Source organism: Saccostrea cucullata, unplaced genomic scaffold, assembly GCF_032062105.1.
Source record: "Saccostrea cucullata isolate Sc308-1 unplaced genomic scaffold, CSIRO_AGI_Scuc_v1 ctg172, whole genome shotgun sequence".
Taxonomy (NCBI): domain Eukaryota; kingdom Metazoa; phylum Mollusca; class Bivalvia; order Ostreida; family Ostreidae; genus Saccostrea; species Saccostrea cuccullata.
In genome coordinates this window covers 408,402-428,511 of record NW_026932814.1, presented here as the reverse complement: position 1 = coordinate 428,511, position 20,110 = coordinate 408,402, and the positions used below count along the sequence as shown (strand labels likewise).

Sequence of the window (20,110 nt, the reverse complement as noted above, 5' to 3'; positions counted from 1 at the left end):
ACTAGTATGATATTCCAAAACCTATCTTTTAGTTTCTAGTGGCATTAAATTATACAGCCTTATAACGTGACAGAATTCTTCAAAATCAGTTAGATTAGGAACAGATACATATATACAATATACATGTAGATAATTATAAGATATACACCCCTCATGTTTTTCCCTTAAAACTGATCCCAACAGTTCGTCATTATATTATAATGACGTTTTATGAAATGATTGAACGCTTGCTTGTTGTCATTTTCATTATCTTATATCCGCCAACCGGGACCAACACCATACTCTCTCTCTCTCTCTCTCTTTTTTTGCTAATTCGACGCTGCTAACCGAAAATGAAAGTTGGCTGTTAATTAAATTTACGATAATTACTATGCGAGTGAAATTTGATCATAGTTTAGCTTATACATAGTTTATTCCTAGAGGAATGAGTAAGAACTCTGTTGCAGACGTTTCGGAGAAATTTTTAATTTATAAGTATAGATATTTGAAACTAAAGAATGTTGTATATCAAGCATTGACCTCAGATCAAAAATCCATCTTAAAATACAACAAGAATACCGAAAGCTTCTGAAAATAATAAGTTTTGCAGTTTCTTTTTAATCAATATGTGTACAGAGTAAGAAACTAGAATATCGTCCGTTTGCACGCAGTCTTCTTATCTTCACATGTACTTGTCTTGATATGTTATGAAACGATTTTAATTTTTTCAAAGACCAATAGATCTTTTTTAAAAAATGCTATAATCTAAAATTTACTGTTTCAAGATTCGTTTCTTTTATATTGATGGTGCTTGTAAAAAGCGTCGATTTTTCGGAAATAGTTGGATCAACACCAATCAGTGTCCGAATCTAGATTTATTAAATTGAGAACTCGGAAACTCTTTGAGGCCTTTTTATTAGATCTAGACGTCGTTTAATCAAATAACATGATAACCATTCTTACTTGAAATATTGCGTGCCTCAAATTGAATGGCATGATTGACACCAGCCATTTAAAGAAGGTTAAAACCAGAAATAAATTTCCTGACCTCGGTACTTTCTGTAATTTGCGTGCATGACAATTTCTTATTTGACCTTAGGAAGATTAATTTTGGCTTCAAAAGTACTGAAGGAAACGAACATGCTTCTTTCTAATATGGTCATTACGTTTACGGATTTCTAATCACAGAATAAAAACAGAAGTAGGACAAGGCACGCAGACGATTCTTTGAAACTTAACTACTTGATGTTGGCAACAAATTGAGCTTCAAAGTATTCTTTTACAACACAAATTAGCGTTCAATTTGTTATTGATTTGCCCCAGTCGTATTTAATAAGACATCAATTTTTAACGCTCGTAAAACGCATAAATAAGACGTTGGGAAAATATGCCAAATTCATAAAACATTTACTGTAGATCACATTTAATTTCGCGTAATACACGAGGCGGTTCTTTCGCAAAGATTTTGTTCTCGCGTTAAACTTTGATAAAAGAGATTTTATGCAACGGAAATCAGGAATTCTGTCTCACATACTACATGGTGACCAGTGGCAACTCATATCTGAGAAACTGAAAACGAGAGCCATTCAAAGGCAGGGTTGATTGACTGACTGTTTAGGAAGTTCTTGCTGTTACATAGGTACAGTCATATATTTTCTAATCGGATTCGCTTCAACTCTTGCACTGCACTGATTTGTTTTGTAACTATCTCTAAACAACAAAAAGATCTCTCCCCTTGAAAAGAAGTAAGTTTCAACAAATTTCAAATGCTAATCAAAGGATGTTTGTAAAAAGACTTATGCCCCCCCCCCTCCCAAATGATTGGAATTTTTCTAAGTCCAAGGGGCATAACTCTATCCACAAACATAACTTTACCTAGATATTCTCATGATAAATCTGTATACCAAATTTCAATTCAATATAAGCAACCTCTGCATAGAAAATGAACGGAAACTGTAAAGAATTGGAATTTTTCTAAGTTCAAGGGGCATACATGTAACTCTGTCCTAAATGACTTGATCGTATACCCAGAACAGAACATGATCTAGATATTTTTATGATAAATCTGTATATTAAACTTCATTTCAAAAAATGTGCAACCTATGCAAAGAAAATGAACGGAAACGGCAAACAATTGGAATTTTTCTAAGTCCAATGGCATAACTCTGTCCAAAATGGCCCGATTGTACTTAAAATAAAACTTGACCTAGATATATTTATGATACATCTGTATACCAAATTTCGTTTCAATATGTGCAATCTCTGCGAAGACAATGAACTGAAACTAATGGTGGACCGACCGACAGACAGCAGCAAAGCAATATGCCCTACCTTCTTCGAAGTGAAGGGGGGCATAAAAATATCCAATATAGATTCATCGTGTCTGATAGATAGGTTAGCTTCAAAGGGCAACTGTTATCTTTATAGCAATGAACATAACCCGTTCACAATCACAATTATATAAAGTGTGGCCAACGGCAAAATTAAGCACATCAGCTGTAGGACACCCATTTGAAAATTAGATTTCAAAAAGATGGCATTTTAGGGGATTTGACAGTGGAATTCTTTAAAAACGTTAACATAGAAACTAATAAAACACATAACTTTAACATAAGCTATTTTCACATGCAAAGGACAGGGTAATAAATTACCGAAATGCAATAAACCTTGGACTAAAATCTTAAAAGCATTAAGATAAAACGAAGCCAACTAAAGTAAAGGTACATGTAGCTGCTTTAAAAATCATTTAATTGTTTTTTTAAATGATATCGCACAAGAACTACAAGAAAACAAAAGAAAAAATGGCAAAGGCTTTAATGAAATTAAATATTTGATCTCAGTCGGACAATGCTTGTACGTGCGTCATATGGCGATGTTCCAATCAAATAAATGCCAATTACAAAATTAATATTGAACTACTGGACAAATATTTCATCAACTCAGCAAAGATTATAAAAGAAAAAAGGAATTTTCCTAGTCAGCGTCCATCCTTTTATGGAAGAACTAAAGTCAGATTTGCCAGGAATTAATAGTCTCAAAAGAATATTTACTAAGACTGAAAATCTATTTGCGACTTCCAACACATTAGCAGCTGTGTCGCGTTCAGACTTCTCTACATATCGTAAAGAGGTTAACATGTGTATTTGAGACTCATGTTTTATTTGTTGTATTTATGTAGAATTCACAATGCCTGGTAAATATTTAAAAGACTTCAGAGTTTCTTTTTAATTTGAAATTACTCATATATTTTACAATTCTGTATTAATCTCGAAAAAAAATTCTATGAAGAATATTTGTTAAAGAATTACATTCTACAAACCTAAAGTATTAAAAGATTATGCTGTATGAATTTTTCTGTGGGTTTAAATTCAAAAAGCAGTTGAAAATAGATTGGATATTTGATCATCTGATCAAACGTATCTATTTATAAATTCTTTCTGTTTCGTTTTTTTTAACTCTTACTTTGTTATGGTATAATTAGATTACGATGATAAATATACTCACATTTTGCTTGGAGGATTGTCGCTATCTTTATTGCAAAGTTTTAGACTATATTGGTCTTTTCTATGTTTGAATAACAACATTAAAGGGGTCGATGATGTTGCATTTTATTTGATATAAAGACTCGGGGTGTTTGATTGTAACTCTTTAAATATATGCCAACAGATGGACATAATTTATATACATACTGTTCTTCAACAGACGGCCTATATCAATATAAAACAATATAACCTAAACACTAAGACAATAATAATAGAACTTTGTGTGTTTTGATGACGGTTATGTTGGATGTTATTCCTATGGTGAGGGAAATAAAGAAGAGGATTTCAGGATGTCGATTTATTTCTTTTTAGACACGATCTCTGTAGATGTCAACAGTGTTCGTTTGTTCTTCTGTTAAATTATAATTTTACTTGATGACATTTGTCTAATGTATGGCATAATTAATGATAACTTGTATACACTTTTCATGCCCAGTCTTCTCAAATTTTAGGTACATGTACAACAATCAAGGCATTTGGTATTTATTTAGATGCATAATCAAAAATGCCTTTCGTCCACACAGATATGTAAAAAAAAAACGTTAATTTATTTATCGAACTCATAACACTGCTGCATTTCTCCGTTGTTTTAAAATAAAACGCCTACCTAAGAAAAGGTTACATTCTGAGCTAACGGTTTCTCAGAGCTTTTTAAAACATATTTTAACCTGTTTATAGTATGAAGTATATATCAACAAAGTTTAATTGATAATCAACTCTGATATAAACCCAGTTGTTTCGGTCGATAGATCTCGTATTAAAACACATTATGCGAGCTATCATAAAAGCGCGATACACAATATGCAAATGTTTAAATTCTATTTCAGAGATTAATTAGAATGTTTTTGCACGACTATTATGAGATTTCCCCGGGGGTGGTTATCCCACAACATTGGTTCGAATCGATCCTGGGTGATAAAGTGCTAAGTCCCATCGTTAGGAATAAAAGATAAAACATGCTGCAATAAGGGCTATTGATTATGAACTTGTTGCCATTTTGGTCAATGTTTAAGTAATTTTTTTTTACATCCATTTATATAAAAGTCGTCGTAATTCATTTATGGGTTTTGGCAGCCGATGAATCGGAATTGGTTATAATGGGAATTTAATGAGTGTCTCGGACAAGTATTGGTGTAGGCAATATGTTGACGAGAAATCATCCGATATAGTCCACTGTGCAGCCTCCTCAATCAAATATTAATCGTCCATAAAAGGTGTAGACTTTAGTCTCTAAAGACCCATTCTATTTTAAGCAAGATTCTGAAGCAGCTGAAAATCGATATACCCGCTCGTCTGTGTCTGTTCGGGCTTAGTGCGAGATAATGGACGTCAAGAGTAGCTCATGACAAATACTTGTAATCACTCTCAATCATTTAGCGCCATTGAATTTTCAATTAATGATTACCGAGCTCCGTTCGACAGGGCATATTGGGAGACCGGAGCTCTATCAACATAAATCCGTCACAGTATAAAGAAAATTCTTTCGCTTGAGACAGCATAGAAGTGTCGCAAAAAGATGTCCGCAAATTTAGTTAACACCCAAGTAACTGATATTGATCTGCGATGTAAACACCTTTTATTTCCTCACAAGTCAGTGGTTTGAAAATGGTTTAAAATTACTTTCACAGGACCTGACATAACGTACAGAAGATTTAGGCTACATAAAATGAAATTACAGTTCTCGGGACTGCGCGCATCCACAGAATTTATATTTTTCATAAAAAAAAATGTTACTGTGGGGACAAATCCGGGAAAACATTTCGCTCTTACTCATTTTCTCGTAGTTTTTTTTTCCGTTTCCGATATTATAGAGTAGAATTTCCCCCATATCCACTTCCCCACGGAAGCTAAGGATTTCACTTGGGGGAATCAGACACCTAAGCCAAATCCCTCTTTCTTTCCACCAGCAGAATTCCCTCCCTTAACACAATATATTCGCAGCAAATATATTTTGGTAAAAAGTTAAAATTATAGTTAATGCAGCGACCTGCAATGGAAAAATTTTCAAAATTTAATATAAATGTCCTTAAAATCAATTTCCAAAAACTGTTTTGCATTCCATGTAGATTCAGCTTAAAATAAAAAAAAAAGAGTTCGACCTAAAAATTTTACTTACGGGGTTAAACAAAAAAATCTCTTTTAGTGGGAGAAATTTGTTCTGGGGAAAATCGCATTCGAGTAGGATTTCTCCCGGAAAATTGCATCTGATGTGTGATTTTCGTGGAAGAAATCCTACTTAAGAGTAATTTTTCTATGGGGAAATCCTACTTTAAAGCCCATTTTCCGGTGGGAAATGCTACTCTACAAGACCGGTAGCCATTTCTTCAAAACATCAACAGCCATTCGTAGTTCGCGAAAAAATGAAAAAATATTTTTAAAACCAGGCATGCATATTGCACATGTTTGATAATTTTGTGAAAAGTATATTTATTATACATCCACAGAATGACTGTACTGTTATTATTATGAAAGAATTTTCATTGTTATTTTATATTTAAAAAATGGCATAAAAATATGCCTCCCGCATCTAATTCACCGCCGATAAAATGGCTAAAAACGCTTCCTACCTGCATACGAATTTAGTATGATTTCAAGTATCTTATTCCTGGAACCTAATCAAATTTGCCAATATTGGATGAAAAATAAGTCTAGTTAATGGTTAAGGTAAACAGAGGACCAAATGGATCGCTTCACAACCCTATTACTTAACTAATCAAGGTCTTTTAAGAGGAATAATTAAATTTCAATTAATAGTTCAAGTCAAGCGTTTTTAGGTACACGAAGTTTAATAAGGCGTACAACGATCATTTCCTTCGCTGTAAACTTGAACGAAATTGAATCCGTGTCATTGGCAGTGCTTATATCAGGAAACTTTCAATATATTTCAGAGACGTGAATTGTATTAGATATAAATGGGAAACTGTATAGTAAAACTTCATTAATTCTTCATTTTTTATTTACTTCAGAAAAGTGCTTTGTGATAGATGTAATATGCTATTTGCATTATGAAATGCCATTAAATCTCTATCTCGTTCAGATAACAGCATTTCATAGACTTTAACTAATTGGGAACTGTATCGCCAGATGTACTTTTAAACCAGAAGTCTCTGTCGAGACTGTAGCTCTACTGGTTTGTACTTATAATAAAGGAAGAGAAAAGTAGCAGTTGGGACTTAAAACTTTACAAAAGCAATAAAAAGAATAATGATCCTTGATTAAGTCTCTTTGTGGCAAGATTGCAATAAGACCACAACTGTAGGAGTAGCTTTTATTAAATTTTATAGAATTTTCAATTTAAATTACTATGGCAACATCAATCATCAAAATCAAAAACATAAAACTGATGTTATGGATCTCAGTGTAGTCTACATGTACTTGCATGCCAAATTATATTTTTATCCGACTCAAACTGTATATGGAGTAGCATTTTGAAAGTTCTGTATATACTTGCCTATAAGTTGGTTGTATTTTTTAAGCTTATGGTAGAAAGATTGACCTTCTAAGAAACCAATCTTTTTTATATCTCGCCTATAAGTCGGGAATAGAGTTTTGGACCAAAGTTTAACTCCAAAAAGCCGACTTATAGGCAAGTATATACGTTATTTCGCAAAAATTTCTATTTTTAGTCACCAAGGCAACACCGTTCATCGAAATCAAAAACCGATAATGTAAACCAACTTTTAATCGCGTGCTAGAAATTTTCGCGAAGTTCGCGAGAGCCTCATCATCGCGAATATTTCTTGCCGCGAACCAGTCCTTAAAGTCTCTGTGTCTATTGAAAACAGATTTCTGTGTCTATTAAAAACAGATTTAAAAAAGGCTTGATCGCAAGAATTAATTCTTGCGAACTAGTTTTACTCCAGTAAATCATCAATAAAATTGTCGCAAATAAAAGTTGGTTTACAAAATATAGAATTATGTATCTTAGTGTAGTCTACTTTTGTGCCAAGTTATATTGAAATCAGACCAAAACTGTAGAAGGAGTAGCATTTTGAAATTTTTTCACAGAAAATACTATTTATAGTAACCACCGCAACACTGTTCATCGAAATTAAAAACTGATATACAGAATTATGTATCTTAGTGTAGTCTACTTATGTGCCAGGTTGTATTGAAATCAGACCAAAACTGTAGGAGGAGAAGCGTTTTAAAAGAATTTCGCGAAAATTTCTATTTTTAGTAACCACGGCAACACCGTTCATCGAAATCAAAAACTGATACACAGAATTATGTATCTTAGTGTAGTCTACTTGTGTGCCAGGTTGTACTGAAATCAAATCAGACCAAAACTGTAGGAGGAGTAGCGTTTTTCACAGAAATTTCTATTTTTAGTAACCACGACAACACCCGTTCATCGAAATCAAAAACTGATATATAGAATTATGTATCTTAGTGTAGTCTACTTGTGTGCCAGGTTATATTGAAATCAGACTAAAACTGCAGAAGGAGTAGCGTTTTAAAGGAATTTCGCAGAAATTTCCATTTTTAGTAACCTTGGGAACACTTCATCAAAATCAAAACCGATATATAGAATTATGTATCTTAGTGTAGTCTACTTGTGTGCCAAGTTATATTGAAATCAGACAAAAACTATAGGAGGAATAGCATTTTGAATGTTTTTCACAGAAATTTCAATTTTAGTAATCACCGTTCATCGAAATCAAAATCCGATTTACAGAATTATGTACAGTGGAGTCTCCAATTCCGGGTCGTCTGCAATTCCGGGTCACTCGCGTGTATTTTATGTCTAATGTTAAAATTTAAGCGCAACAACCTAAACTTAATGAATACGCTGGTCATGAAGAACTGGTCTTTCTGTATGTAATTAATTACAAAATTTGAATATAAACTTTAAGAGAGCATCCGACAATCGAAATTCTGAAACGCACGCATTAACGACTTGGATATTTCTGTTGCGGTGACAGGCTACTTTCGTTTTTGTTCGCTGCAGAAAGGCTGATATAAAAGTTCTAGATAAATAATAAGAGCTCGAAAGTATGGCAAATGCATTTAGTTTTAACGAAAAATTCAATCATAATGCTGCTCAAATAAAAATAAAATGATTATTAAATCAAACTGTAATAGTTTCTCCAATTGCGGGTCACGTAATCTCGTGGCATGAACATGTTAAAATTCTATGTATAAAACCAATCGACAACCATGTATTTTACTTGATTATCAAAAGCATTCTAACTGAAAAATATTTTTTCTAAAAATTAAAATCGAGTTAACCCTTCAAATGGATTTTTTTTAAATAAATGAATTTAATTGTATTATTTAAAATCCTAATACATTTTTTAATTCTCCATACTGCAATTTGTTTTGTTGCAATTGTTTTAAAAAAAATTTAAACATATTTCTGTTGTTGTTTTATTTTTTCCTCAAGCTGCATTAATTGTTTTATTTTTCAACATCATAAAAATCATGTTCTGAAACGTTCCATGAATATTACACGACCTTGAAGTCACATGACCCGGAAATGGAGAAAATGATTTGTAACTATAGTTAACTATAGTTTACTGTAAATACCAAAGTTTTCACCATAGTAAATCATTGTTCCCGTGTAGCTACTTTGAAAACAAAAAGGTGTTTGGGTGACTTACTATTTGTTCTTCCAATACATATATTGCATAACATATAAATTGAACAGATTTGCAAAACATCAACGAAAGACCCTGACGTGACCCGGAATTGGCGACTTCACTGTATCTTAGTGTAGTCTACTTGTATGCCAAGTTATATTGAAATCAGACCAAAATTGTAGGAGGAGTAGCATTTTGAAAATTGTTTACAGACAGACAGACAGACAGACGGACGGACGGACACATTACTATCGCACAAGCTCTTCTGGTCTCTGAACAGTAGAGCTAAAACATATTGCTTTAAGGCATGAAACTGAAATCTTGATTCTGATTTTGAGAGATCCTTCTTTCGTTTCTTGTTGTTTAACGTTCCTTTAAATTTCGAGAATATTGTATTTTTAAGGAAAAGTCACCTCTTGTCGCATAAAGAATGCTTTAGACCTATACTCGGCAGTCAAGGTCATTCTGCAATAAAGAAGTCCCTGCTGTGCAGGACCTACGTTTTCTTTAAACATGTACGGTCTCATCCTAAGGGGCGGTTTTTACGTCCTACAGTTGGATCGAACTCGCGACGTAAGGATGAACTTGAGCAAGCTCTCTTACCACTACATCACGTGGGAGACTCCTCATGATGTGAAATTTGATGTGTTGAGTGTTTCGATTTTCTTTTACAGATTGTAAAGTATTGCAGAAAATAGTTTTAATGAATAAAATCCGTGCAAGTTATTTTATTTTCTGTATTTATTTTTATTGTTTAAAAATCATGACTCTGAAATATATCAACAACTGTTGGTAATTTTATAACCATAAAATACTGTTAACAATTGTTTATAATGCATGAAAGTAGTTGAACCATTCATTTCAACAATACCTGAGATATACATATTGTAACTCATTGGAATTCCGATCATGATTAGCAATCTATACGTAATAACGAAAGAATTCTCGAACAGACAGACATAATACACTAATGATGTGTATATGTCTAAACGTCATAATATTCGTAGGTCTAATGAACACTAAGCCAAGAAAATTACAAAATATAATGTGACGATATCGTAAAACTTCACATGTGCACCTATAGTGTATTTACTTTCGGGAGAAAACCCCGAAAACGTTGCACTTTGTGAACCAAGAGTTCAACATAAGGTGAAATGGATGCCAAACTCCTTTAACGCAAAATATCTGGAGAAAAGACGGGATCTTATAGATCCATTATAACGAGGTTTGATATTGGAAACTCAAATAATGGGGGCATGTGCTTATGGGCAATATGTTTCCCAAATAATGAGGGCTATTATTACATTGTCAAATTGACTGCAATATGCTGCTTTAATTTGTATAAAAGCTGAAACATGGAATCCTCGGCGGTCTAACTATCGGTAACGTGTCCGACTCCCCCGCAAGTGCGCAGCTGTTTTTGCATTCTGTCATTGACCTAATTTCTATCAGAGTTAATATGCCTTCATGATATTTTTGAAATATGCAAGGCTGTGTCGGTTGTACTTTAATTGCACAGTTGCTATGTTATATTGCATTCTTGTTGTTTCCTTTTGTCTTTCAATCTCGTCAGTTTCTGATAGCTGAATTTTAAATGCATGTCCTGGATGTTTTCAGGTATCTTATCCTGTACATGGAGTTGGAGAGCGAAAGAGAGATAGAATGAAGAGATGGAATATTTGGTGTTTAGTACATTCAACCGACCTTGTGTTAGAAGGTTTCGTCTGAAGATTAATTTCATTGTTTGTTATTGATATTGCTTGACAAAGGATTCTAAGAGTCGGATATTCCAAGGCCAAAATCCACCATGACTAGTTCTGAAGAGTACTCGACAAAGAAATCGGAGATTAGAAACACATGGAACTGCAACGCATGAAAAGTTTTTTTTTAATTTGTTGACCTTCCTTCGTAGCACAAAAATCCTTTGAATGTGCATTAAGCTCAAAACATGAAACATTTCAAGAAACCTAAGTTATGCATGTATAGGTTAAGAGAAAAAAAAACATACGTATAAATTTAAATCATATTTACCTATTATATAAATAAAACATTGAAAATTCATCAATTGAAGTTGGCTTAAATACCTTGGTGTATATATTTGCTTACCCTAAGTTATTTTGGTTAATTATCTTCAAACAAACTCCCACTTGTATTTTTTTAGATATGAATTTTTTCAACCTATGCTTGATATTAAGAAAAAAATCTTAATACCACTGTCATTCAAAAGATACACATGTAATTAGTTAATAGATAAGAAAGCAATCTCTAATTCCACCCCCACCTACCATAAACCCGTCTTTCCTTCAAGGTGTATGTTTGGATTTTTAATGCCGAAAGTACACAGGTGAAGGAAATCAAGTCAAAGATTCACAGGGAGACTAAGCGTCTACCTTGTAGCTGAGCTAGAAGATCATGCTTATAGTGCAAGATGAATCAAGCTCTTGGTGCAAGAAGAATCAAACTAAATGCAAAGGTTATATCATACACATGCATGAGCATGATTTAAGGCAATTTATATGCATGGATTATTGTTTTCTCACCTTAAAGGACAGTGGCTGAAAGAAGTCCATCAATATTGCAACGAAGATGGAGCTTTCATGCACTTATATGCACAACATTGCATGATTGGAGATCATTTCTATTTTTTTCCTCAAATGCACTTTTTAAATGGAATTTTATATGCCTATTTATCCAAATTACGTCTAAAACATATCTATTCAAAGTTGAAGATGTAACTGAAGAACCTATATAAGATATTTCAAAACTAATCATTAATATTTATGCTATTTGCTTGAAATAAAAAAATCGATCAAGTTTACCTACTATATTATAAAAGAAAAAAAATGTTCTTTTCAATAAAATGTCTTAGTTGTATGCATATACAAGCACTACAATACTCTTGTCTGGTTGATGACTGACTGTTACGGCGATTGTTTTGTCATAGTAAAAATGTGTATGTTGTACACAATATAATCATCTGATAATAAACAAGTATATCATCTCAACGAAATGACACCCAATGTCTGCATATCTTTAGTTTTATAGTTTTTACTGTCCTGTGTTAATACCAACCACCATAATTGATAATATAGTTCATCAATTTCATGAAAGATGTGAGTACTTGTACCAAATTATAACCATGAGTGGACAGAGAAAGAGAACAACAAAGGAGAAGGAACATGGATAAAATCAGAATATTGTACGTGTATACACTGTGAGAAGAAGGAAAATATGGTTATTTTAGAGTTAGAAAAAATAATTATAATGTTTAAGAATGAAGTTAAGATTGAATAAAGGCAGGCTAGCAAAAATGTTGATGGTGTTTGAAGGTTTGAAAGATATACCTGGAATATAAAATGCTCACTACATATAGTTATATGAAATTGTCCACTACTTAATTCAATTGCTGGAAAGAGCTATATGATCACAATGTTAAAAACATGGGTTTGGTCACGTATTGATCCATATTCAATATATACAGTTAAAGAGTTCAATACTTCCAATGGTCAGTTTGGTAACCAAGAAAAATAAAATTTAGCAAACTTTGCGAAGTGGGCCTATTCTATCGTCTAACAGATGATAATTTTTTAAATGCATATAAGTATAACTTTTACATGTATAAACGAGTATAAACTGTGCTTTATGCATCAAAGTTTTGATACATTCATAATCCAAAAGTGCTTATTTAGCAAGTGTTATATTTCAATAACAAAGATTTGGTTCAGCATAATAATGTTTGGTTCCTACTCTAGACCTTCCTATCTATGAGAACATCTAAAACAACCTTTATAACTTGATTACACACGCCCTCTGTTCACACAATTAAGAACTTGATAAATATCAGGTGATTAATTAAGCAGTCTAAACAATAACGAATCGGTTAACACGTAACATTCAATGATCGTACATTCCATTAGAATGGTTTAGCATTGTCAGAGTACAATACAGGGTCAAGCTCCATTGTGCAAGTTTCGTGTACCAGAATTTTTTTTTCGATAAAAGAATGTCCATAGAATAAATGGATCAACTGTCCACATCACATAAATATTCTCTTCGCGCAAGGTCTCTATACAAGTTCAGTGGAAGTGGCACATTAAATATCGAACACTATTGTCGTAAAATTGTGCTATTGTCGTAAAATTGTGCTACCCAGGAGATACGGTGTTACATATGTCATTGATCTTTTGAGCTCATTAAATGAAATACTACATAAAACAATAATATTCAGAAAATCCATAATGAGCATATTATACATCGTTGATTCGAAATTACAACAAACCAGGTGAACGGGGGAATGAAGATGGACTATTAACTGACTTCCTTACGAAAAAGGAAATTGTTATTGTTTACGAAGTTTATCTTATAAAATTAATTAGGTAAATTTGAAAGCATTAATGCAACATTTTTATTTATGCCTTAATTTGTGCATATAAATTCTGCGTATTCAAGCCTTGTAAAAAGAATTACGTACCTCCTATGCTAACTTATTAAGTGACACCCCCCCCCCCCCTTCCAACACTTGACAATTTGATTTTTTTAAAAAATTCTTTGCTTTTTTCCCCGAGATCAGATCATGGCTTGTCATGCAGTGTATATGAACAATATCACCGTTTTCCCTCAAGTCCTTTAACATATGAAATAATTCACATCACTTTGTAGACATTGCGAGGCTCGATAGCGTTCAGGGAAAAATTGAGCATAAATAATTCAAGATTGTTTAAAATTTCTCCGCATATTCTGAACTAAAATATGCCCTTGGCCTTTGTTTTGCAAAAAAGAAAAAAAAATGACGTTTTTAGTGCAATTTATCTTTCTATGACTTTGCTTCTACATTGTAAATTATTCAGTAATGTTGTACAGTTGACTAATTGCTTTGGTTTTACCAGAGTTATATTCAGTAACCACATCAAGATGGTTACAAATTACCACAGAAAGAGGTAAAAGTCTTTTACTAAAAGACATTTGAATCTTTTGAAAAAAAAAACATTAAAGTATATTCACCTATTATTTATGTATATCTGATTATTTTCTTTAGGCATATATAGCATTACATGACAACAAGTAAAGTTCTATGAACAAACGCATACTTATTTTGGAACATTACAAAGCTTAGTAATTAATTCACATATATAACTTCATCAAACAATTGTTGATGTTTCATTCAATTTGACAAAGACAAAACGTTCGAAGCGCTCAATATGAAATTTTATTCCGTAATGGAACCCAATACTGTTTCATGTCCTGCATTAAAACAGTTGACCCGTATGATCAATTGGCAAGGTCTATATGATTCTTCTGTTAGCTCCGGATTTACATTAAAACAGTATTCATTAAAACTAATCAATTTACAATCCTCAAAGCCGACTTTTTTATTTGCGAAATATCGAACGGTAAAAGTACAAAATAATCATGAGACAAGATAGTACATGCTTTTTCCCCCAAACAATGCTTTTACTTTTTCAACGCTCTATGAATTTCTCCCCCGTGTTACCTCGCAGAGTATTTTTTTCACCTATAATGTCGCCATCAGGGGGAACTTGATCTGTGTTAATTGGTTTGATGACGTAGAACACAGAACTCCCGTAGAGATTTACAAGCCTAAAGCTCACTTTTTCTGATGCAGCAACTGCGTGCAGTAATTATCTTTTTTTCAAAGTGCATTAAATTAGTATGTGTGTGTGTGTAAGGGTGTGAGAGCGTGTGTGGGAAATAGTTTTGCCAAGCATAACACTAAACAGTTTCTGGGTCTGTATTCTATGACGACAAACTGTTTTACACGACATGACATTACTAGCTTTGGTGTAAACAATAAACCACCGGAATAATAGCCCTATAAACTTCTGTTCACATGGAAGCTAATTTTAGACACATGCCTAGAAAGAATGATGGATTGATGCAATGAACATTGTACTCACCTAACGAAAAACACCTGAGTGGAATGATTTGGTGCACTAACTTTTTTTTTCATCATGTAACCGTTTCAAATTAATTACAACTGTATTAAATGATCTGATAAAATGTGTTTCTGATGTTTAAACTCACTGTCAACAGGTTTCATGTAATGTGTAGCCTAATCATATGGAATGCGACACTCACAGGTTTAAAATATCGAATTGCATGACAAATGTCTTAATGACAAAGTGATTTTCGATGTCTTCAGTTGGCGAGTTACAATAACGAATCGTCGAGAGTGCAGAGCAGGATTTATGCCAATGGTTTAGTCATTTACAATTGGTAATTGCTCAAAGGGCAATTATTTCGGTGTAGTATGCTTTGTGCACAGAAAGTTTTGCAAGTGCTGCATGCGAGGTATAACGTGGGGGATCTCTCTATATACTTATTTATTACTCATTCGTTACCCTTACAAATGTTCTTTACCATTATCCAAACAATGTTTCCACAAGAAACATTAAATATTGTGAAATATGATATACAAAACAACCCACCTTGGTGTAAACTTTCGCCATAATAAGTTCCGTCTCAAGAATCATTATAAGAATTCCGGCCATTCCAAGAACGAGACAATAGTCCGAGATTTTCCGTCGACGTTCGTACAGGGATTTTCGTTTCCCGAGTCTGTACCCCACATTGGGTTTATTATCTTTGTCCTGTTTATTTTCCACATATTTTCCGGAGTCACCTTTATCCACTAAAGCTGTACCGGCTCCGGTTTCGTCATTAAAACTCATTTTGGAGGAAGTGGGCAGGGACTGCATAGAGGTCGGCTTCTGTAACTGTTTAAATGAGCCAATGGCTCCATTAACTCTCATTATATCGGCACCAATGTCCGAAATAATGTTGTCCTTTGTAGATTTGTTGTTATTTCGCGACTCCTCTTTCCCCCCACCATCCTCCAACAGAACGCTTCGCGACGTATCCTCCTCGGCGATGATGGCACAATCTATTTGCGGCAACCGCGTGTGTGGAATGGAAGTATTTTGAAGACTCATCTGGGAGCTTTGTTTACCCTTCTCTCCCTCTTTTTGACTGCTCTGGTCAACTCTGTCTTTTTTCTCACCTACATCAAAGCTATAGTTTTGTAACTCGATGTCAGGAGAAGAATATGCTTGATTGACTCTTCCGTCAATTTCTCCATGTTCTTGAAAATTTAAATCCTGTAAATGCCGAGCATTATGTTTGTTTTCGGGGACACGTTCCGAATGTTTATCAAGGTTGTTCGGCAATGAATTAGGACGTTTGACATTTCCACTGGTTTCATCGTTTGGATCCGCGAATGCTACTGGCACTTGGTGTATGAGCTGCTCCGTAGAATCAATACGAGTTTTTTCATTGGCTGGTTCAACCATGACGAGACCTGACATATTCAAATACGAAGGAAAATTCAATCAAAGTATCGATCACAGAGCTGTCATTCATTCCAGGTACTAGAAGGAAAGCGTGACACCAAAGATGGAACACATATCAGGCATCTCCATCACATTGTCTTCTCTCTTCATCAACTTAATTAATCACTTTTTTTATTTATTGGAGAATACCTATTACATCTGAACACATGTAAACACTTTATTATGTGAATAATTACAGTATATTATCGAGCTGCCAGACTGCACGTTGTGTATTGCTCCAAAAAATAGAATAGAGATGGTTACATATGATGGATGCGCGTGCGAAAGGAGACACTAAGAATTCATCAGCTTGTTAGACGCCAGGATTTGTTGTTGAAAACTCGCATTAGAGTTACGTACACCTTAGCTGGATCCTTTCTACAAAGAAAAACATTTACATAGACTTAATTCTTCTTAATATTTTGCGTCATCAAAGGATATAAAATGTAATATTACAGCTAATTTTCTGTTAAATTTTCTTATCATAGACAACATCACGAGTTGTGAAAGTTACCATATCTATTTATAACGGTAAAAATTTGCCTCATTAAAAATTATTCACATGATTGGAAATTAAGTCTTTATTTATCAATTTATAATTAAAGAGGAACAAACTCTTACAAAGCTTAATCTCACAAGTTAATATTGTTTTTTTAAATTAAAAAAGTAAACTTCAGTTCGATTTTATAAATTATTATATATATCAAATTTCAATATACAAATGTTGACTTGTTAAGTGGACCAGATAAATGTCGACTTAGAGACCATTTACAATTTTATTTGCGGATCGTTTGAATCGTTACAAACTAAACATTATATCATTGCTTGTCCTTTATTTATAATTACTGAAAATTAAATTCAATTTCATTTCAATTTATTCTTTCAAATTAACCATGTAAATGGTAAATGAGGTATACAAACATATTAAAAATATACGTAATGCACTGGGTCAAGCAAAATGTGTGATTAAGCTAGCTAAGAGAAAACACCATGGCATACTATAAAATTTTAGTAAGAAATGTGCGTTTCAAAAATTCAACATTAGAATAGACGTCTTGAAAATGGGTTAGAATAAAGACAACCCTTATCCACTTTCTACCTCAGCAATGTAAACTTAATATTGTAGTTGAAACCACCCAACGAGTAAAAGTCTGGGCACTTACAAGAACAAAAAAAGTCAGAGCAAATCACCAATCATTAAATGTTAAAGACAATTCTTAAAAGACTTTTGTTAAAACTATTTGTACGTGAGAAACTGATCAAATAAAATCTGGCTATTCGAAAGTATATTTATGAATATTGAATGCTTTAATGCAAGCTTTAAAAGCTTATACATAGATGGATAATATAACGGGTTCAATCGAATCAGGCATTCAAAGTATTTACTCTGTGGAATTTCTTAAAAATAACCCAGACCAGCCTTTCAGCAAAGTGCCCAAAGACATAAGAACCCTTCTACAATAATTACCATAATTACATTAACACTTCGTAATATACCATACATTTTTTTCAATTATCTACGACTCTCCGGAGAAATTTGGTGCAAAAGCCAGGGAAAAAAGAATCATAAAGGAGGTCACTTAAACATGTCACCGAGAATTTTAAAATTATACGCAAAGTGAATGCGTCCGCAGGCAAAGGAAAGATAAAAATACCATTTCGTTATAGGTACCTGAACTAAAGATGCTAATTGCTATCCTTATTTTTTTTCAAAGAAATTGAATATGAAATTAATCGTCTCTGGATCAAATCCACTATATTTTCAATATGAAATAGGCCACTTCATATATATAATAAAAGTTACCTTAAAGACAATCTTGTTTTGTTCATTTTTTTTTCGCAATCTTTTCATTTTATACAAGAAAAAAGAATTAAAGGGACTGGGGTGTTGTGGCAATTTTCATACTATTTTGGTCTCCTTTAGAAGAAGAGTTCCATGTAAAGATATACAAAAATGATCAAATTTTAAAACTAAAATGTATGAAATTTCTTTTTGCCAAATGTTAGTTGACAGCTTAAGATACCATACCTAAGAATTTAAGTTATATCCAATAGTTAAATTGTTGACCTCCTAGCCTCCTTAAATTAAAACCAGAGTTTATATTTGTGGCAAATCTATATTAGATAATCTAAAATAAAAAATATCTGATTTAAGATATCGATGCAACAAGTCATATTCATAAAATCGTCTGGTAAGGACAGTTGTAGAACCACTTTGTTCGCAAAATATACTACTGAACTATAGTTTTGAATACTTTTTGTAAAAATGTTTCAATTTTCATTTTAAAGTAAATAAATCACGACTTACCAGAATAGTGTCTGTTTTGTAACTAAGGTCCCTATAGATATCATTTAGGTCCTACATTAGCCGGAATATAATACCGTATCCGTTTACCCAGTAGGTCAGGACAGGGGACGTAAGCATTAATCCTAAAGCATTATCTTGATTAAAAGCGGTTCATCTTGGCATGATTTAAAATTTGATACCAACTTCTTAATTTTCAGATTATGACTACAAAGGTTTGTCGTGTATTGTAAAAAACCGTTCTTCTGATGTACATTCCAAGTGTATCAAAGGTTTAAAATACATAGATCATATTTCGATCTTGGTAGAGTCATCAAAACTTAGTTGTTTTATAAAATTTATTGTTAGATGTCCTGAAGATAAGAATTTTTTTTATGCTCGCATTAATCATCGATTGTCTAATTCTCGTTTATCATATATTTTCTCAATTTAAGTTTTTCTCAAAGCAAAGGTTGCTTGAATAAGTTTGCAGGGGGTCACAAATCCTGTAAAGATGATTTTTTGAAATATTTATATTTTTGGTGTCGTTTAACGATGTATTTATCTGTACATGTATGTTATAATGAATTTCCTTTATTAATAAGAGAGATTGTAGAATGTTTTAATTTTCTTAGTTCATGTAATTTAACTGTATTTTTCACTTTTATATGTTAAATAATATTCATTATAAGATTAAAAAAAAACAAACTTTTCATTCAGTTTTATAAAATAATTTCTTTAATACATTAAATATTTCACTTTTTGCACAATTCAAGTTGTTGGAAATCTCTCTCTCTCTCTCTCTCTCTCCAATAATGCGATTGACCGGAAAACGCTAATTGAGTCTAGTTTCTGTGTTTAATTTATATGTTTGGGGACATGGGGACATTCTCTTGTAGACATTTTGAAAAGCTTTTTTCGATATTTCGTTCAATTATAGCAGAAGACGAGAGGCTCAGACTATACACGGTTACAAGTTTTACGTGTTATGCACGGCTAATATGTCCCTTTAGTAACATTTTTGTCAAATCAACTCCCTTAGAACCATAAATTAGACATTCAAAGTAGAAAATATTTTTTTCGGTTTTTTTAAGCTGCGTAGGGGGATAAACAATGTTTGTACGGTTTTATTTTTAGACAAAAAGACAATTTATTGCAGTTTTTAACACTTCCCTAAAAAATACAAGTACATAAAAGAGTTTCATTTCTAGTAAAAAAAAAAGTTCTAACTATTCAAAAGTTATGACCAACGTTAAAGATTTAAATAAAAAAGGTGAGTCAAACTCCAACGTCAAGACTAAAAATATTTATACCTTCTGAAAGGTCTTGTCACAATGAATACACATATTAAATATGAAAGCCTTAGCACCAACTATT

At 32.8% G+C, this 20,110-nt stretch overlaps 1 protein-coding gene across 3 annotated transcripts in view; it reads right to left on the bottom strand.

Annotated features, from left to right (window-relative positions):
* The window catches only part of LOC134236221 (small conductance calcium-activated potassium channel protein 2-like), an 88,121-nt gene that overhangs the window by 21,370 nt on the left and 46,641 nt on the right, over positions 1-20,110 (bottom strand). For all 3 annotated transcript variants that reach the window (XM_062718381.1, XM_062718379.1, XM_062718380.1), the window contains exon 3: positions 15,550-16,827. In XM_062718381.1, coding sequence (XP_062574365.1) covers positions 15,550-16,425 — 876 coding nt within the window. In that variant the 5' untranslated portion in view covers positions 16,426-16,827. The remainder of the gene's footprint in view (positions 1-15,549; positions 16,828-20,110) is intronic.